The sequence below is a fragment of the Ochotona curzoniae genome, unplaced genomic scaffold (assembly GCF_017591425.1).
Source record: "Ochotona curzoniae isolate NIBS_2020 unplaced genomic scaffold, NIBS_Ocur_1.0 contig_1071, whole genome shotgun sequence".
Lineage (NCBI taxonomy): Eukaryota > Metazoa > Chordata > Mammalia > Lagomorpha > Ochotonidae > Ochotona > Ochotona curzoniae.
In genome coordinates this window covers 22,907,379-22,924,210 of record NW_024464939.1, presented here as the reverse complement: position 1 = coordinate 22,924,210, position 16,832 = coordinate 22,907,379, and the positions used below count along the sequence as shown (strand labels likewise).

At 42.1% G+C, this 16,832-nt stretch overlaps 2 protein-coding genes across 7 annotated transcripts in view; one reads left to right on the top strand and one right to left on the bottom strand.

Moving 5' to 3' along the window:
• The window catches only part of TRIM55 (tripartite motif containing 55), a 42,701-nt gene extending 30,343 nt beyond the window's left edge, over positions 1–12,358 (top strand). For all 6 annotated transcript variants that reach the window (XM_040995917.1, XM_040995888.1, XM_040995907.1 and 3 more), the window contains one exon: positions 11,561–12,358. In XM_040995917.1, coding sequence (XP_040851851.1) covers positions 11,561–11,683 — 123 coding nt within the window. In that variant the 3' untranslated portion in view covers positions 11,684–12,358. The remainder of the gene's footprint in view (positions 1–11,560) is intronic.
• A 1,601-nt stretch (positions 12,359–13,959) lies between these two features.
• On the bottom strand, positions 13,960–14,602 carry CRH (corticotropin releasing hormone). Its single transcript, XM_040995859.1, has one exon. It carries the CDS (start codon positions 14,592–14,594, stop codon positions 14,001–14,003), a length of 594 nt encoding a protein of 197 aa, XP_040851793.1. The 5' UTR covers positions 14,595–14,602; the 3' UTR covers positions 13,960–14,000.
• Positions 14,603–16,832: the final 2,230 nt, after the last annotated feature.

The window sequence follows — 16,832 nt, the reverse complement described above, 5'->3', positions numbered from 1 at the left end:
TTCCAAAGCCTAATAGTCAGGTGGAAATTTGTGCACTCTAAAGTATTTGGTCTGTTTAGCTCCATAATTCCTCCTAACGTTATTGGCTTGACGTTACTGGCAATCAACAAGTTGGGTCAGGGAAAGTGTTGGTAGTAGACTTAGGAGGGTACATAGAGAGAAAGGAGACACTGTACTTGATTAGTACCAGGACCATAACTGTGGATCTGAATAATTGTCTGAAGAGTTCTGTTTACAATTCTGAGAATTCGAGTTTGGGTTTTTGTCAACATGTGTCCTTGTAATGCTTCTCTGAGGCCGCAGGGGGAATGCCACGCTTCATGGCTGCCATCCTCTGAGTCCTGCCCTGTATGCTCATATCCCTATGTGTGTCTGGTAAGATTAGGGGAGGCAGGTGGGATGGGATAGGGCATGGTGGATTGACATTCAGAATTGCAGAACACCTTTAAAAAGAGGCCTCTCATAAAGAGAAGGAACCCGGATGATAACAGGATACCATTCTTTGGTTCTTGAGATATGTTGGTTCTGACAATAGAAACCTCTTCATTGTAGCAAATTCCTGGCCTCTGAATTTTTTTTGCAGGGTTTGTTTACCATCACCACCTCAGAATCCAGCTACCAGATTAACATTTATCCCACGTAAGACTGACTTGTTGGAATTCATGCTTTATTGCCTTACCTTGAATGTTTGGGATGTACTACAAGAGCCCTTGATTCTGGGGAGGGAGCCACTCCTGACTAGGTGGCCCCAGGTCAGGACTGGTGTTGCCTTAGAGCCTCAGGAGTGTCTTGGGTTCACAGGTTTATCTGTAACACCCTGAGGTTGAACTGAATATGTTTAGGGAGGTATATGCTCTAATTCCACATGCTTTCCTTGCATCCATTCACACAGGGAAGCCTGCCCTTGGTTTTGCTGCTTGTGATTTGTGATGCTCAACAGTTGCGTTGCAGCTGCTGGCCCTCACCTGGACTCAGCCCTGACCACTGCAATCAGTTGCGAAATGAATCATGACTGGGGAGCCCTTAATTCGTTTTTCTATCTTTGTTTCTCTGCCTCTAATTTCCAATAAAAAAAAAATAAACATCATTCCTCTCTAACAGTGATAGATGGGACTTTTAATCTTTATGAGATCAGAGAAACATTGTTGCTTTTCTCATTTTCATTCTCTAAGAAAAAATAATTCCTCAACAAGGTTAATGTTTATCTTTATAAAAAAATTATCTTTATAGTATCAAGTTGCCTCTTACAACTCTAGTACCCCATATCAGAGCATTGGTTCAAGTCCAACTGCTCCACTTCCAACCCAACTCCTTGCTAATGCTCCTGGGAAAGCAGTGGATGGTGACCCAGGTGTTTGGTTCCCTGCTATTTATGTGGGAATTCTGGGTGGAGTTCTGGCACCTTGCATTACCCTGGCCCAGCCCCAGCTGTTGTGGTCATTTGTATAGTGAACTAGTGCATGAAAGATCTCTGTATCTGTCTCTTCTTCTCTGTCATTCTCTTTGTCAAAACAAACAAACAAACAAGAACTGAAATCTTATGCTGTGTTCTGATTCCTATTCATCCTTCTGCAGATGGTACTTTGAACCTGTCACCTCTGTGCCCCTCAGAGGCAAAGACCCCTTATTTGATCTGGTCATTAGGTGCAGGATCACCTTCTGACTTACCATCTTTCTAGGCTATGCTAACTGTATGCTCAATCAGTGAATAGAGCTTGGTAGAAGCAATATTTGACCTACTTCATGTGCCAACTTTAAAGTTTATTTTTGAAAAAATGATGCTATGTGCAAGTCAACATCAGAACACAAGGCCAGAATCAGGTGGAAAGTGTAGGCTATGAAACAAGTTGGCAGCTGTTAGAAAGCAGTCCATGTGACATCATGTCTTGGATCTGTCTCCTGGTGAACATTTCCTTGTCAAACTGCTGCTATCTGAGATCTTTTCTCTCCCAGAACTAACTCTTCAATGCTCTGAGTGTGAACACAGGCACTGTCAACAGACCTTCCCATCCCTTTTGGACAACTGAGAATTTCACTGGAAATACAAGTGTCAGTTAAATTTTTATAGAAGTAGAAATAGCAGTGATGAAAACCCTCCCCAGGTTCCATTCTCTTCTGTCCTGATGCAGCTTACTTGCCTTGTGTGGAAAAGTTTATCCAAACCATTCAGTGGGAGCTGTGCAGAGAATTGGAGTTTCCAGAGAAACTTCTCTCTACTTGTGGATTAACTCAGCAGCTGCACTGACTGATGTATGAGCAGGACACAGCAGCTGCCTTAAAGGCAGAGCCCTCCCTCATTCCCCCCGCTGAACTGCACACACGTTAGTGAGAGCTGTGTGCTTTGAAGCTGAGAAACTTGGCATTGAAGTATACGTAATTTCTGCCTGTGTTAAGATCCGAAGCTCATGTATTTCAAGAACTCGGAGGTGGTGATGATTAGAGCTAAAATCTTTATCATATCATAGCTATTTGTTGTCTCAAGAAGAAAATAGCCACTTTTCACACATGCTTCATTCTTTAAGCTTGTAAATGATAAACAAGTTGGGTAGAACTTTTACCAAGACTCTGAACAATACAAGTATGAATGAAATTAGGATAAAAGAGTTCCAGTTCAGTCTTGGAGCTACTTCTGCATCTGAATGTAGGCACTTAATTTCTTATTTTTCAAATGGAATGGGAGAGAGAGAGGAAGATATCTTTCATCAACTGGTTTTCCTCGCAAATGTCCTCAATGGCCAGAGCTGGGCTAGGTATAAGCCAGGGGTCAGGAACTGCAGCCCAATCTACTGTGTGAGTGGCAGAAACTTAAGCACTTAAACCATCACCATTGCTTCCTAGGTGCGTTAGTAAGGAGCTGGATTGAAAGAAGAGTAGCTAGGATGCAAACCAGCATTCTAATTTGGGATACAGGCTTAACCCATTGCACACAATGTCCTCCCCTTCTGGGCCTTTAATTCTGTTCACTTTGAGTTTTCTTTCTAGGAAAACCAAAGAACCTCTCAATGAGTAGAGTGATTTGTTATACAACATTGGAGAGGGCCAAATCTACCATTAAGAATTTTATCATTTATTACAGGAGATTTTCATGAGTAGGGCTGTGGACTTTGGGCTGTCACAAGTCATTCTGGTGACAAGAGTAGCAACAGATTATTAAAGAAATAGTTCATTGTATTTCTCCAAATATAGCTATTCAAGCAGGTACATAAATCCCCAATTTACTAAACTGTGTACTAATACCTCTTTCTAGGGACCCATTTGGCTGAATGTTTTACACAGTTGTTATTTCAAGTGCCACAAACTGTAAAATCCATGATGACAAATCTGAAATCCACCTAAATGTTCTTCACCTCTCTAAAAAAGACAGAATGTACTCATTAGAGTCAGTCACAAAATGTTGGATGAACAGAGAAATAAATGATGATTGGTTTTTAAAGCCAGTATTTCCTAAATACACATACACTGAAACTTATCCATTTTAAGTGTACAATTCAATGAGTTTTGGCAAATCTGTAGTGTTGTATGCCCACCACCACAGTTAACATAGAGGCTATGTCTACCAACCCCTCAAAACTTCTCCGAGTGCCTTTATAGTTAGTCTCCTCACTACAGTTCAACCGTTTGACAACCACTAATGTGTTTGCTCTTTATTAGAATTGTGTGCAATTCTAAATGAATAGATGAAAATGTACAGTACATGGACTTTTGTGACCGTCTCTTTTGACTTAGAACACTTTTAAGATCCAGTCATTTTACTACATAGATCATTATCTCAATTTTTATTCTTAATTATTATTTCATTGGGTGGTTAGGATACATCACAATTTGACTATTATGCATAAAGCTGCCTTGAACATTTCACATATAAGACTGTGTGTGAATATGTCTTCATTTCTCTTAAGTAAATACAAAGGAGTGGAAATTTTGGATTGTATGGCAGGTTTATAACTACCTACTAAAAAACTATCCAGGGCCCGGCGCTGTTGCCTAGAGGCTAAAGTCCTCACCTTGAACATGCTGGGATCCCATATGGGCACCAGTTCTAATCTTGGTGGCCCCTGCTTCCCATCCAGCTCCTTGCTTGTGGTCTGGGACAGTCTAAGGCCTTGGAACCCTGCATCTGTGTGGGAGACCTGGAGGAACTTCCTGGCTCCTGGCTTCGGATCGCCACAGCACCGGCCATTACAGTCACTTGGGGAGTGAATCAACAGACAGAAGATCTTCCTGTCTGTCTCTCCTCCTCTCTGTATATCTGACTTTGCAATAAAAATAAAATAAATCTTAAAAAAAACCAAAAGCAAACTATCCAAATTTTCTGGGATGAGTATACAATTCTATGTTTGTATCAGCATTGTGCAAGAGCTCTGGCTCCTCTGCACCCTGGCTACCCTGTGGTATTGTATCAGTATTTTTACATGTTAACCACTATAATCAATATGTATAGTATATCCTTAGGATATATAGGTAAATATATGCTTATTAATACAGGTAAATGTATTCTTATTGATCAATTTTGTAATTCCTTTTGTGGAATAACTACTCAAATTTCCTCCATTTTAAAAGATTATTTATTTTTATTGCAAAGTCAGATATATAGAGAGAGGAAGAGAGACAGAGACAGGAAGATCTTCCAACCATGATTCACAGTGACCGCAACTGCTGGAGCTGAGCCAATCCAAACCAGGAGCCAGGAACTCTTCCTGGTCTCTCACATGGGTGCAGGGTCCCAAGGCTCTGGGCCATCCTCAACTGCTTTCCCAGGCCACAAGCTGGGAGCTGGATGGGAAGCAGGACTGCCAGGACATGATCCGATGCTCACAAGGGATCCCGGCACATACATGGTGAAGACTTTAGCTGCTAGGCCACCACGCCAGGCCCAAATTTCCTCCATTTTTAGTTATTTGTCTACTTAGAAGTTCTTTATGCACTCTGGATGAAACATACTTATCACGTATTTTTAGCTGTTTTGCAAAGAACTGAGCCTGTGTTGTCAAGCTTGCATATTTAACCATGGATTGAAAATATCTTAAAAGATCACATCTTTACTAAACATGTACAGGTCTTTTTTTCTTGCCAGTATTCACTGAACAATGCAGTGTAACAATTTACATTTCTGCCCTTAAATTGTGTTAAGTATAGTAAGTAATCTAGCTATGATTTAAAGTGTGAGAATGTGTGGGAGCTAAATGCAAATATGGTGCAGTTTTATCTAAGACACTTGGGCATTCACATTTTTGATGTCCACTGGGGAGTCTGGAAATGACCCTCCTGCAAGTACTGATATACAACCGCATTTTATATCAATCTTTGACTGATTTTGTCTATCATTTTCTTACTGTATTTTGAAAAATAAATATTTTTCATTTTGACAAAATCCAGGCTTTTGGTATTCTGTTTAAGAAATCTTTGTTTAACTTGGAAAATCACAGATTTTCTCCCACCTTTCATTCTATAATTTTTACTGTTTTAGCTCTTAAATTCGGTCTAAGATGATTTTGTTATTCTTTTTGTGTGTGTGAGGTAAGGATTGAGATGTGCTTTTTTGTTGTTGTTGTTGTTGTTTGTTGTTTGTTTTACATATGGGCATCCATTTTTCCATGCACTCTTTATTGAAATTTGTCTTTAATGAATTATCTGCATAACTCCATAGAAATTAAACTGAATGAATATGTGTAGGTCTATCTCAGGATTCTGTTTTGTATCATTGTGTCAACAGTGTAATAAATTCATTTCCCCTGGCAACTTGTGCCTACAGTTCTACATTTCTGTGAAAATAGGCGCTGGGGAGAGTTCGCTGGGGGAGTTGTTATGACACAACCAGTTGAGTTTTGCTTCCTGTGTTGTTAAATTGTTATTATTCCGACTTAACCTAAGACCCTGGTTAGTGTTGTACATTCTGTGACTTTCTCTCTGGCTTTATTTGTGTTTCTCACTAGTTGCAATGAAATGGCATTTTGCTGACAACATCCCAAGCAGTGCAGAGTTCATCCATTCTAATACTACTGCATTTACAACTTCTGACAGCACGTGGTAGTCACTGTAACCAATGTGTGTACATGGCTGGGTAATTTACATATCTCCAAGAGATGCTCTCAAACTGCTCAATCCTGGATAGTAGGAAATAAGAAGTTTCCTATTTTACAGTGGAAGGAGTAGGCATCCTCGAGGATGTGTGACTTGTCCCAGACCATATTGTGAGACTTACTGCTTTCTTATTTGACTTTCACCCTCCGTCATGGAGTTTGACTAGTAGTGTGATAGACCCAAATCAGCATTCAAGAATGAGTGAATCCCCACTTCACCTAGGTTGCAGTGACTGAGTAGGATGAACCTGTCATGGATTTGTCCCTCGTGATATATTGGCACAGCTTCAACAACTGAGTAATTTAGGGTCTCTGCCACTTGCAGGGGTGTGGCTGTCCTTGGCCAACTGAGGGCAGTCCAAGTCTTCAGCTGCAACCCATGTTCCTGACCAGCCGGCCTTGTTCTGTTTGATTTCCTTGGGTGGGATTGCCCCTGCATCAGCACCAGCTGTACCCTTTTCCTTTTGGATTTGTGGTCATTATTAACAATGCTCAGTGCTTTAGCATTCCTTAAGCAGTTTTCTTAAATTTCCTAGGTTTAGTTTTTTGTCTATAAATCAGGTGTAGTAGCACTACCAACCTCCCTTCATTCTTGAGATGAACTTGTTTGGCCTTTTGCCTAACATGAGGTCAAGAATTTCTTTGTGATGAATCCAAAGTTGAAATGTTTATAATACAGTTCTGTTTTCAGAAACAGTGAAGCACACACAGACATTCCATTGTCAAATCCGTAGACAGGCTGACTTTCAGGTTTTGCCAGGCTGTAGCATCTGCATCTGTAACCTGCTCCCCAGATGTCCCTTTCAGTTCCCAGGCAGCATGTTTGAAGTCAAGGAAACAGAATACACCATTCTATCCTACTCTAGAGAAAGTAATGAGTGAGTTTAATTTATTCTCCTTCCATGTGTGAGAAGAAATTGCTTAGCTCCTGTCCTTCCCTTAGTAAGAAGTAACTAGCTAATGACAACGAAGCAACCCAGATCAACGAATCCTCCATCCTCTTCACCAGTCAGGTGTCCACCTGCAACTCCTCAGGAAAAAAGTGCATTGTAGGGAGTGCCTTCCTTCCAGAGCTCTTTTGTGAGCCCCCTCTTTTCCTCTTCTGTCATTCATGGAGCGTGTGCTTTTTTTTCACAGCTTTGTGATTCATTCCTACTATATCTTTATTCCTTTGCCCCAAGCAAGAAATATCTCTATTTCATAGATGCCTCTGCTGGCACAGCTGCTGTAAATAGAGTTCTCCAAGGCTTAGAGCTTTGGCTGTGAGCCACGGACTATACCTCGGTTGCTTCTCACAGTTGGTGAGTGGCCTGAGTTCTTGGCTGTACTTTCCTTCCCAGTCAGAAATCCATCATCTCAAGCTATTCAAAAGCCCAAGGTTCAAGAATGTAAAGTAGGGGAGCAAGCTAATACTTGAACTTGATCCTTCTGAATAAACATTCTAAACATGACCTCAACAACTCTACTCTTGTTTCCAGCACCTGGCATTGATTCTCCCACCCAACCTAGCAGGTGCAGGATGAATACTGGGTGGTTGCCCACTCAGTAGCCTCGAGTGTAACTCTACCCTTCCTATACCTATCTCTTTATGACAAATGGATTTTACTGTAACTGGGAAAGGTTTCTTTTGAAAAGCCTAGAAAGATTGGAATTTAGCCTATAGTGGTAAGCAGACTCTCTGTGGGGTTGAATTTCTGACAGGCATTCACTGCAACATTAAGAGAGGGAGGAATGGCAGAGTGTGTGGAAGCCCGAACACATTTCCTCGGAGCTTTCAATATCGTTTTTAGTCTTCTGACATCAGTCGTCTTTAGAATAGGAAAGTTTCTATATAAAATCTTGCCTGACGGCAGTGTATATGAAGTGTATTATGGTGCATCAGTGTCTTAATTTTATGTATTTTCTCAGTTTGATGACCATCGCTTGGAGAAATCTGGGGCAATAGAACACAAGAAAAATAAATCTTAAGGGGATGGAGTCAAGGGTAGTGGACAATGATCATTTGAGAAAGAAAAACATAAAATTCGAAGACTCTATTAAACATTAACTTTCTTTCCTTTGATACTTTCTTACCAAGAAGCTAACACCACTGAAAACAGGTAAAGGAATAGAAAAATGTCCATAAAATACAAGGCATAGGTTGCTTTCACCTTAATTCTACTCTGAATTAAGGCAGCAGAAACTAACCTAACAGCAAGGGAGGCAAAAGGGAGTAGGGACAGCGAGAGAGGTGCATGTCATCAGAAAAGAGGCACTTAGTAACCATTCAGGTACCATGTTGGTTAAGTTCTGCATTGCCCAGACAACTTGCAGGCCCAGCCTTAAGTGTAAGATTTTTTTTAAAGTCATATTTGTCTGTTTGTAAATTGGAGCTACAGGGAAAAAGAGAGAGAGAGATCATCCATCTTTGTACCTTCCACATTTGTGAGTACACTGTAGCCTCCCAATTACCTATTGTGAAGAATGTTATGTGCAAATAGCTATTTGGATTCCTGCTTTCCCTTCTTTTAGATATATAACCTAAAGCAATGTGTCTAGATAATATGATGATTCTAATTTTTTGGAGGAATCTCCATACTGCATTCTATAGCAACTTTACATTCCTTCCAAAAATGCACAAAGGTTCCTGTTTCTCTGCACACTTACTTCTGACATTTTTTACATCTAATTAACTTTTTTTTTTCCAAAATGTCAGTCACGCTATGAAGGTCCAGTAAACACCATAACCCATGTCTGTCTTGTGCATAGAGAGAATCAGATGTCCACAAGCCTCTGGTGGAATGTGCAGTCCCTAATCCCCAGCATCAAGGAGTGGTCTGGACGACCTAACTTGTCAAGGATGATGACTTCAGGGCACAGGCTCTGGGTGGTGCTGCTTCACCTCATTCTAACCTTCTGTGCAGTGAAGCAATCCCCTGGTACCAAAACCTGATGTTCATGCTCCCTCTCAAAGGATGTTTAACAGTAACAAAGTAAAGAAAGTCAAAGAAAAAGAAGAATCTCATGTTTTAGTTGAATCTGATTCATAAAAACTGAATCTGATTTGTGAACATTCAAAACTCCTGGTCAAGATCATCCAAGAAAAATAATTTCTCCTCTTATTAAGGTTCTAGAACTCCTTTCTGCAGGTGTTTGTGACTGTTGGCATTTTTGGATCTGACAGTTGAGTCAGAGGGAAAATGTGGATTCCTTATTGCATTTTCAAATTTTATTTTCTGATTGAACATCATATTTGTCGAATCTGCGACTGTATGGGGATAGAACGCTGTGTCCAATGATGGTTTTGTATGTTAATTTATTTTTGCAATATAGGCAATCTATAAACTGTAGCAATACTGTGGGACAAATATTCTCATTTGCCTTAGTGTATGGTCCAACCTAGACTGGTATACAAGTAGCAGAAAAGCAAGTAGAGATCGGCGCTTTGTTTCTGTTTTTTGTTCTGTTTTTACACCAATATTCTCAAGAAATGGCATCTCCTGCAATAGAGGACCGTCAATTTGGGGAAACAATTTGAAAGGATACATATGAGCCCATGTGGAGATGGCTAAAGGAAAAAATGTCTTTATTTCACTCTTTCTGAAATCTCATATTTGGTATGATGCCATTTAGGAAGGGCTCATTCCAGTATAGGAGTGCTTGGGTTCAAATCTCAGCTCCACCTCCAATGATAGCTTCCTGCCTTATTATATAAACAAATACTTTGAAGGCTGCTGCATAAAGACAACTAAGATACTTCTAATGGAAGATAAAATTTTAATCTTTAGTACAGAAAAGCATCATATATATGTATTCAGTCCCCAATGGCTTTTAACCACCAGCAGTTCCCTTGGTGTCATCCTTGAGATATTTCGGAGTAGTTGTCAAGGAAGTTCTCTCTAGATTAAAGTTGATTAATGAGGATAAATTGATTATGGTGACAAAGGGAGGAATTCATCATGTACCAGCAGGTACAGGTTTCTCAAAGGGTGCTACTTCAGTTGCAAGGACATCTGGACACACCTAACTCAGTACCAAAATTTCTAGCAGTATCTTTGTGGGGGAGGGGCAGAGAAAAGGGTCAGTTTCACTTTTTACATTAGCTATTGTAACGTAGAAACTAGGTGTTTAGTTTTATTCCAGTATGGCTATGATCTTCCTTAACTTTCTACCAAGGAGCAACATGCATGCAGACCAACAGTAGTTGTGTGGGATTCTGACTGCTGTTGCATTAAATCTACAAGTTAGCTGAGGGAGATTTGACATTTTACTGATATTCATGATTCTGATCCTTCTCTTTGGCCCAATGTCATATTGTTTAGTTTGCTTTCTCTTAATAGTATTTTACAGTTCCAGTGTACAGATCCTGCAAAACCATGAAGACTTGGGATCATTTTGTTGATTTTGAAACATCATTCTAAAACGTAGTTAGGGTGTAATCTGGTAAGGTGAAGATCAAAGTCTCATTTTTCTCTTCAGAGAGTTGGAGGGGCAGTGAAGCAGTATAGTTACCAATGGTGTGATCTGCCTGGGCTGGGTATTTTTTTCCCCTCATTTAGCAGCTTTGTGCAGTTACCCAGGGCTTCTGAGCTGGCCTAATGCATGTGGCTATTTCATTGCTTTGGAATGAAATTCTAATGTGGTGGGTTGTTTTCACCAGTAAAGTCATAAGAATATAATTTATCCATTTCCAGAGTTCTTCCTGCAAGAACTGTATTTTTCATATATTTTTCAGGGTAGAGGTTAAATTAATTAAATCATTTGCATTTCAGCAAGACATCTTTATGATTGTCACTCATGCCAATTAAGTCATTATTTTAAAAATCCAAAGGAGCATAAAGTTTGTTTATGAGCCTGTATTGATCAGCTTATTCAAAATAATAATATGTATTTGTCAAGCATTTCTAAAAGATGATTATATTTAGAAATTTTGATATTATATTTGCTTTGATATAAATATTTTATTAGGTTTCATTACCTAGATAATAAAATCCCTTCATGATTATTCAAATCTCAGCCTCTAGTTTTTCAAAAATTACTTCTTACTTTACCAATGGAGAAATTATATTAATATGCCCTGCAATGTCATGCAGTATAGCGATGTCCTTTAAGTTAGGTTTTCTTTTTTTCTTTTTTTTTTTATTCTGTAGGCTTTTCTAAACTCAAATTTCTGTTAGTTTCAAGAGACCTTTCTCTCAGTAAATTATGTACAAGTGAACTTAAAAAGCAAACAGTAGAAAAGCTTGGATTCTTTTTTTTTCCAGAACTTCCTTCCACTGCATGCTTTACTATCATCCAATTTTGAACTGCTTTCATGGTTCTTGGCCATAGCCATGATAATAACCTGAACTTGCTTTCCACCCCTGTAATAATTATGTTCCATGTATTATTATACGGGGCTGTTATTATTTATTATTCTCTATCTTCGGTAGGAAAGTACCTGAGCCAACTCCCAAAGGATTGCCTTTTCTGTCTCTGATTCACATTTTCTCCTGTTGCAGATTGGATTTGAGGCCCCTCCCCAGCAGAGCCGGGTTGCTGCTTCAGTGAGCACAAGTGGAGCTAGTGCTGAGCCAGCTCGCCACGTCTTCTCCTTTTCATGGTTGAACTCCCTGAATGAGTGATGTGCATTCCAGCTGCTGCCGCACTGTCTGCCTGGCTGCAATGCACACAGGCAGCAGGTAACTTAGATGGAGTTAACGTGATGCAGATGATGAATGGGACCGCCTCATGGGATTTCTGCAAAGGAAACAACAAAAACAAGCAAAATCTTTTAATCCCAGATGACTTACCTAACACATTGAGGGAAGAGAACACTTTGAAAAAATAGCTACAGTAAAACACTGGGGAAAAGAAACTTGCTCTTACGCAAATCTTTTACTGTGTGGGAAAGATTAGAAGGGTGTGTAGGTGTGGTAGATGTGTAATGAGTGGCAAGTGTTGAAAAAGTAGGCACTACACTCTTGTCTTTAATAGGCACTAGCTGTTTGTTATGATATCATAGTAGCTCTTATTTCTTTTCCTTCTTAATGATGAGGGTGGTCAGTGAAACTCAGTGTCAATTTAGTAGTGACTGATCTATCCATTGTGGATAAAAGGTAATCATTGACCAAAGCTATGAAATGTTTCACAAACTTGTCCTCATTTCCATAGTAGATGTCCCTGGGCATATGTCCAGAAATTCCTTTAGTTCTGGTGATGCTTCACAAGGCTGGAACCCTAGGATGCCCCTTGTGCCATTTTTCTAATTTTAGTTTTAGCTATTTGTATATTTTTATTCATATGTCATACAGATATATGAAAAAGATCTTCCAGCTGGAGTTGTCTACTTTCTCAGCTATCCACAGTGGCACCAATCTGGTAGGTAAACTACAGAATAGTTGCATATATTTAAATATATACGCACACATGACACACATTAATATATGTAAGTTTAGACCATGTTTTATTTGTGATGCTGTAATGCCTCCCTCATTATACAAATGTAACTTGACTCTGTACGAACTCTTAAATAAATGCAGTTTTAAAAAATTTAGTCTTATCATGAGTCATTCGGTGCTTCCTATTATCACATTAATCTGTTAGTCAGATGTATTTCAAGGGCCTCAGGGGAAGAAGTGTGCTCATTCATACAAATTAATTCCAAAGAATTGAACATGCAATTGTAGTTTATAAGAGTAAGCTACCAAGGCCAAATACATTGTAAAACTAATTAGGTGTGCTATTTAAAAGGGAATAAACATAATCCATATTCCTTAGAATCAAAGCAATTAGGGTTGGCATAGAAGTGTGACAGTTATTTATGTAGCTGTTAAAGTCACAAAGTTGCTGGAAATAAATTCTTTCCCAGGTGTCACTTTATAGCCAGTAAATGTGGTTGTTTTTAAGTGGAGATGCTAACAAGTGTCTCCTATTAAAAGCAGTGATTGGAAAAATCTTCAAAAAATTGTTGGTAATACTAAAGTCCTATCTTGATAAAGTGATATTCTCATAGTAAAATAGAGAAAAATATTTTTTTTAAAAAAGATTTATTTTCCATATTTAAAAATAAAGTTTTAAAAAGTAGTATTTTGGCTTTTTAGTTTGGAGGAATAACTCTTCCAATCAACTGTTCTCTTTCTCCCGTTTGTCCCCACTCTCCGCAGTTATTTCACATCTTATAATTAGTTAGGGTTAAATATTTCCAATCTGATTGAACTTCTATTTGTGGAACTGCCAGGTGTCAGAGCTGGAAGCAACTTTCCCAGCTGCTTAAGTCAACCTCAGATGAGTCACCTCAGGAGCAGAGAGGAGCCCAGGCCAGTGCAGGTCGGTGTGAGGCTCTGACATGAGTTTGTGCATGTTTTAGTAGGAAATAAAATGCGGGGTGTTTGTCTTTCATTTCCTGCGCTGAAGAAAGGGGAAAGCTAGGAGCTGAGGGCATTTCCTTGTGTGAACACTGAAGAGGAAGAATAAAGGCACAACCACCTTTGCAGGTTTTATTAAAAATATAAATATTCTGCATTCTCTTACACAACCAAGTGATCAAGGATTGGAAAGACGTTTTATTACTGAGACATTTACAAGAAAAAGTTGACTCAGAGCCTACAAGCTTCGTCTTACCCCCACCCACTCAGGAGCTGCATTTCATGTGCCCCAACCACATTAGCAACGGGGTGACTTAGATCTTTTTCGAAACCTTTCTCCTCTCTCAGGTCTACATTCTTTGAAACATGGCCATGAAGAAGCTTAACAGGGAAAAACTAAAGGAAACAGGACAAAGCATTGTTGTCACTGCAGGTGCATGCTAATTGAGGGGTAGAGACTTTCTCCCTGTACATCCTCTATATTTCAAGCTATATAAAAAATAAACAACTGATATCAGAACAGCGCTATGGTACAGAATACTTCGTTTAAATGATTTGTGCTGAATGCAGACTCTTTTTGGTTAAATGCACCGCTTTATTTCCCAATGATCTCCATCAGTTTCCTGTTGCTGTGGGCTTGCTGCGCTAACTGCTCGGCCCTGGCCATTTCCAACACTTCCCGCAGAAGGTGGAAGGTGAGATCCAGGGAGATGGGGGGCTCCTCGGACCGCCTCTCCCTCTCCGGTGCCTCCTGGTGGTCGCCCAATGCGCCCTCGGCGCCGATCTCTGCCGGGCTCGCGCGGCTGTCGAGAGAGCGCACAGACAACGGCAGCTGCTGCAGCAACACACGGAAAAAGTTGCCAGCTGCCTGGTCCGGCGAGGGGCGGCCGCCGTTGCCGGCGCCGGCGAGGGGCGAGGAGGCGGGCGAGAGCGCGGCTGCGGGGCTCCTGCCGAGGTTGCCCAAGCGGAGGAAGTATTCCTCTCCTATGCGGAGCAGGACTGGCCGAGGCTGCGGCTGCTGAGGCTGCGAGGGCGGCGACGGCGGCTGGAAGAAATCCAAGGGCTGAGGGACCTGCGGGGCCTGCCGGATGCCGAGAACGGGCCCCCGGCGCAGGAGGGCCCTGCAGGGCGGGCAGGGCAGGAGGGCCACCAGCAGGACGCCCGCCGACACGAGTAGCGGCAGCCGCATGTTAGGAGCGCTGGCTGCTGCAGAGCCGGGCGGAGGGCGCAGGACAGCGGGCGAGAGGGAAAGAAAAGAGTTGGTGAGAGTTGAGCTCTGCTTGGGAACGCCTTCGGAGGTCTCCCCACCCATGCACGTGCCAGGCCGGGGCTGGGAGGTTGGAGGGCAGGGGTGGGGTGCTGTCCGCGGTGCTGAAGCTGCCTTTCGAGGACCTAAGGGGGTTGGGGTGTCGGGAAAACGGACTCCCCTGGGAGCTCACCCCCGAGCCCATCCCGAGCCCGGCAACAGCTAGCCTAAACATTGGACATATCCAATGGGACAGTGTCTGAGTCGTCTTCTCAACGACGCTCCCCACACCAACTGATATCTATATCCCCCTACTCCCGCCCCAGAGTAGAGCAAAACAAAGCCGCACATTGGAAGACCTCACCTGCTCTGACAACCCCCTTTTAAGGTATTTCAGAAATCTCCTCCAAATCCCCCTCCTCTTCTCTCTTCTTTGGTTCCTCCTCCTCACCTACTCCACTCCTCATCTTCCTCCTTTCTCCATCCCAGTCCTTGCTTCCTTCTCTCTGAAGTCGGGATTGATGGCAAGCACGAGGGGGCTTTTTCCCCCCCTTACACGAGGGTGGAGTAACTGACAATTTCAGGAGACTGAGCAGCCGTCTAAGTTTGCTTTTGCCATATCTCAGCTACTCTGGGGACTGCAGGTGCAATCAGCGCACACAAGCATCCACCCCCCACCCCGCCCTGCGCGGACACACACACACACACACACACACACACACACACACACACACACGCCAGCCCGCCAGTCGGGACAGGGCAGCCTGCCCGGAGGAGGCGCGTTGAACCGCGGCTCCGGCCGCCCAGAGTTGAAGGCGCGCTCCGTCCAGGCACTCCCTACCTTCCCCGGGGGCTGCACAGGTGAGCAGGAAGCTGCCGCCTCTCTGCAGAGGGTCCTTGCCTGGCTTGGAGCTGGAGATTTTCTCCCCTTCTCCTTTCTGTCGCCTCTCTCTCTTTCTTTTCCACTTCTCCTTCTCTTCCGTCTCTCAATGGACTTGGGTTCTGAGTTTCTCCACAGCACAGGCTGGAGTGGGGTTTTATAGCGTCGACCCTCTTCAGAAAGCACGCAGCATTTGCCTAATAAGCTGACGCTCTCTTGACAGCTCGATTGCGTGCTGCCTCTGCTCCTGCATAAATCATAGGGCCCCGCCAAGGAGCCAGGGACAGAGTTTTTGCTATTTCAACACTGAATCTCACATCCAATTATATCAACAGATATTTATCGCCTCCTTGGTGACGTCAACGAGCCCTAAAATGGAAGGGTTTCTTGTGACTTGTCCATTGATAAAAATTCTTGAATGAAATTTCCCAAGTGGAAAAACGTACTGACCTCTTACTAGGGAAGGCCAATTTTGGGGGGAGGATCAGAAAAGAGACAGCAAGTGGGAGGGTAGACCAGCAGGGCAAGTAGGAAGGAGGGAGGTCTACCCTAATCATTTTGCCTGAAAAACCACAGGCAGTTGGGCACCATGAGTGTCATGGAGACTCTCTCCCTTCCAACCCCGGACTGATTGTCTCTGGATCTGAAGATACCACCTTGCTGGAAGTAGTTTCCCATTATCTTTCAGCCTGGGGAGGAATGAGAACCAGGACACGTTGGGAGGCCATCCATTTTTTAAGCTTCTGTTTGCTTTTTGCCTTCAGGAACAGACAATGGAGTTCTAGAGGCAAGACCATCAGTGTGTTGGGAAGCAGCTCAGAAGTTTCAAATGATGGCAGGAGCTACTCTCATGATCAAAGGGCATATACCTGTCTCAGTTACCAGTCTCAGATTGTCACCAATCCCCTTCCTTTTCCTTTCAAAATCGGAAACTAATTGTGGGCTTTTCTATTCCCAAATGAAAGAGTGAAAGCACCAGTGAGAGATGCATGGGTTACAGTGTTTATTTGCCTTACTCAGTGCAAACCCAGAGAGAGAGGCACCCATTGTACTATCCTATGCTGTTGGAATAGGCTAACTGCATGAGAGCAGGCCTGTATTCATCAGTTTCACGTTTTCATTAATGAATATGGAGTCCATCATATTTACTTTTCTTCGAACTGCTGTTAACATCCTTGATAGATTTTGTATCAGAAGCATTCGTGTTATTTTTTTAATCCTTCAGTTTTCCAAATTCAAATGTGCTCCACACCAGCCTCATAAATTAATGCTCTCTGGCAGGACTACAAAATGGAGGGGTA

Excerpts from the sequence above, each read along its gene's own strand:
- CRH (XM_040995859.1), bottom strand. The coding sequence starts at position 14,594 with ATGCGGCTGCCGCTACTCGTGTCGGCGGGCGTCCTGCTGGTGGCCCTC.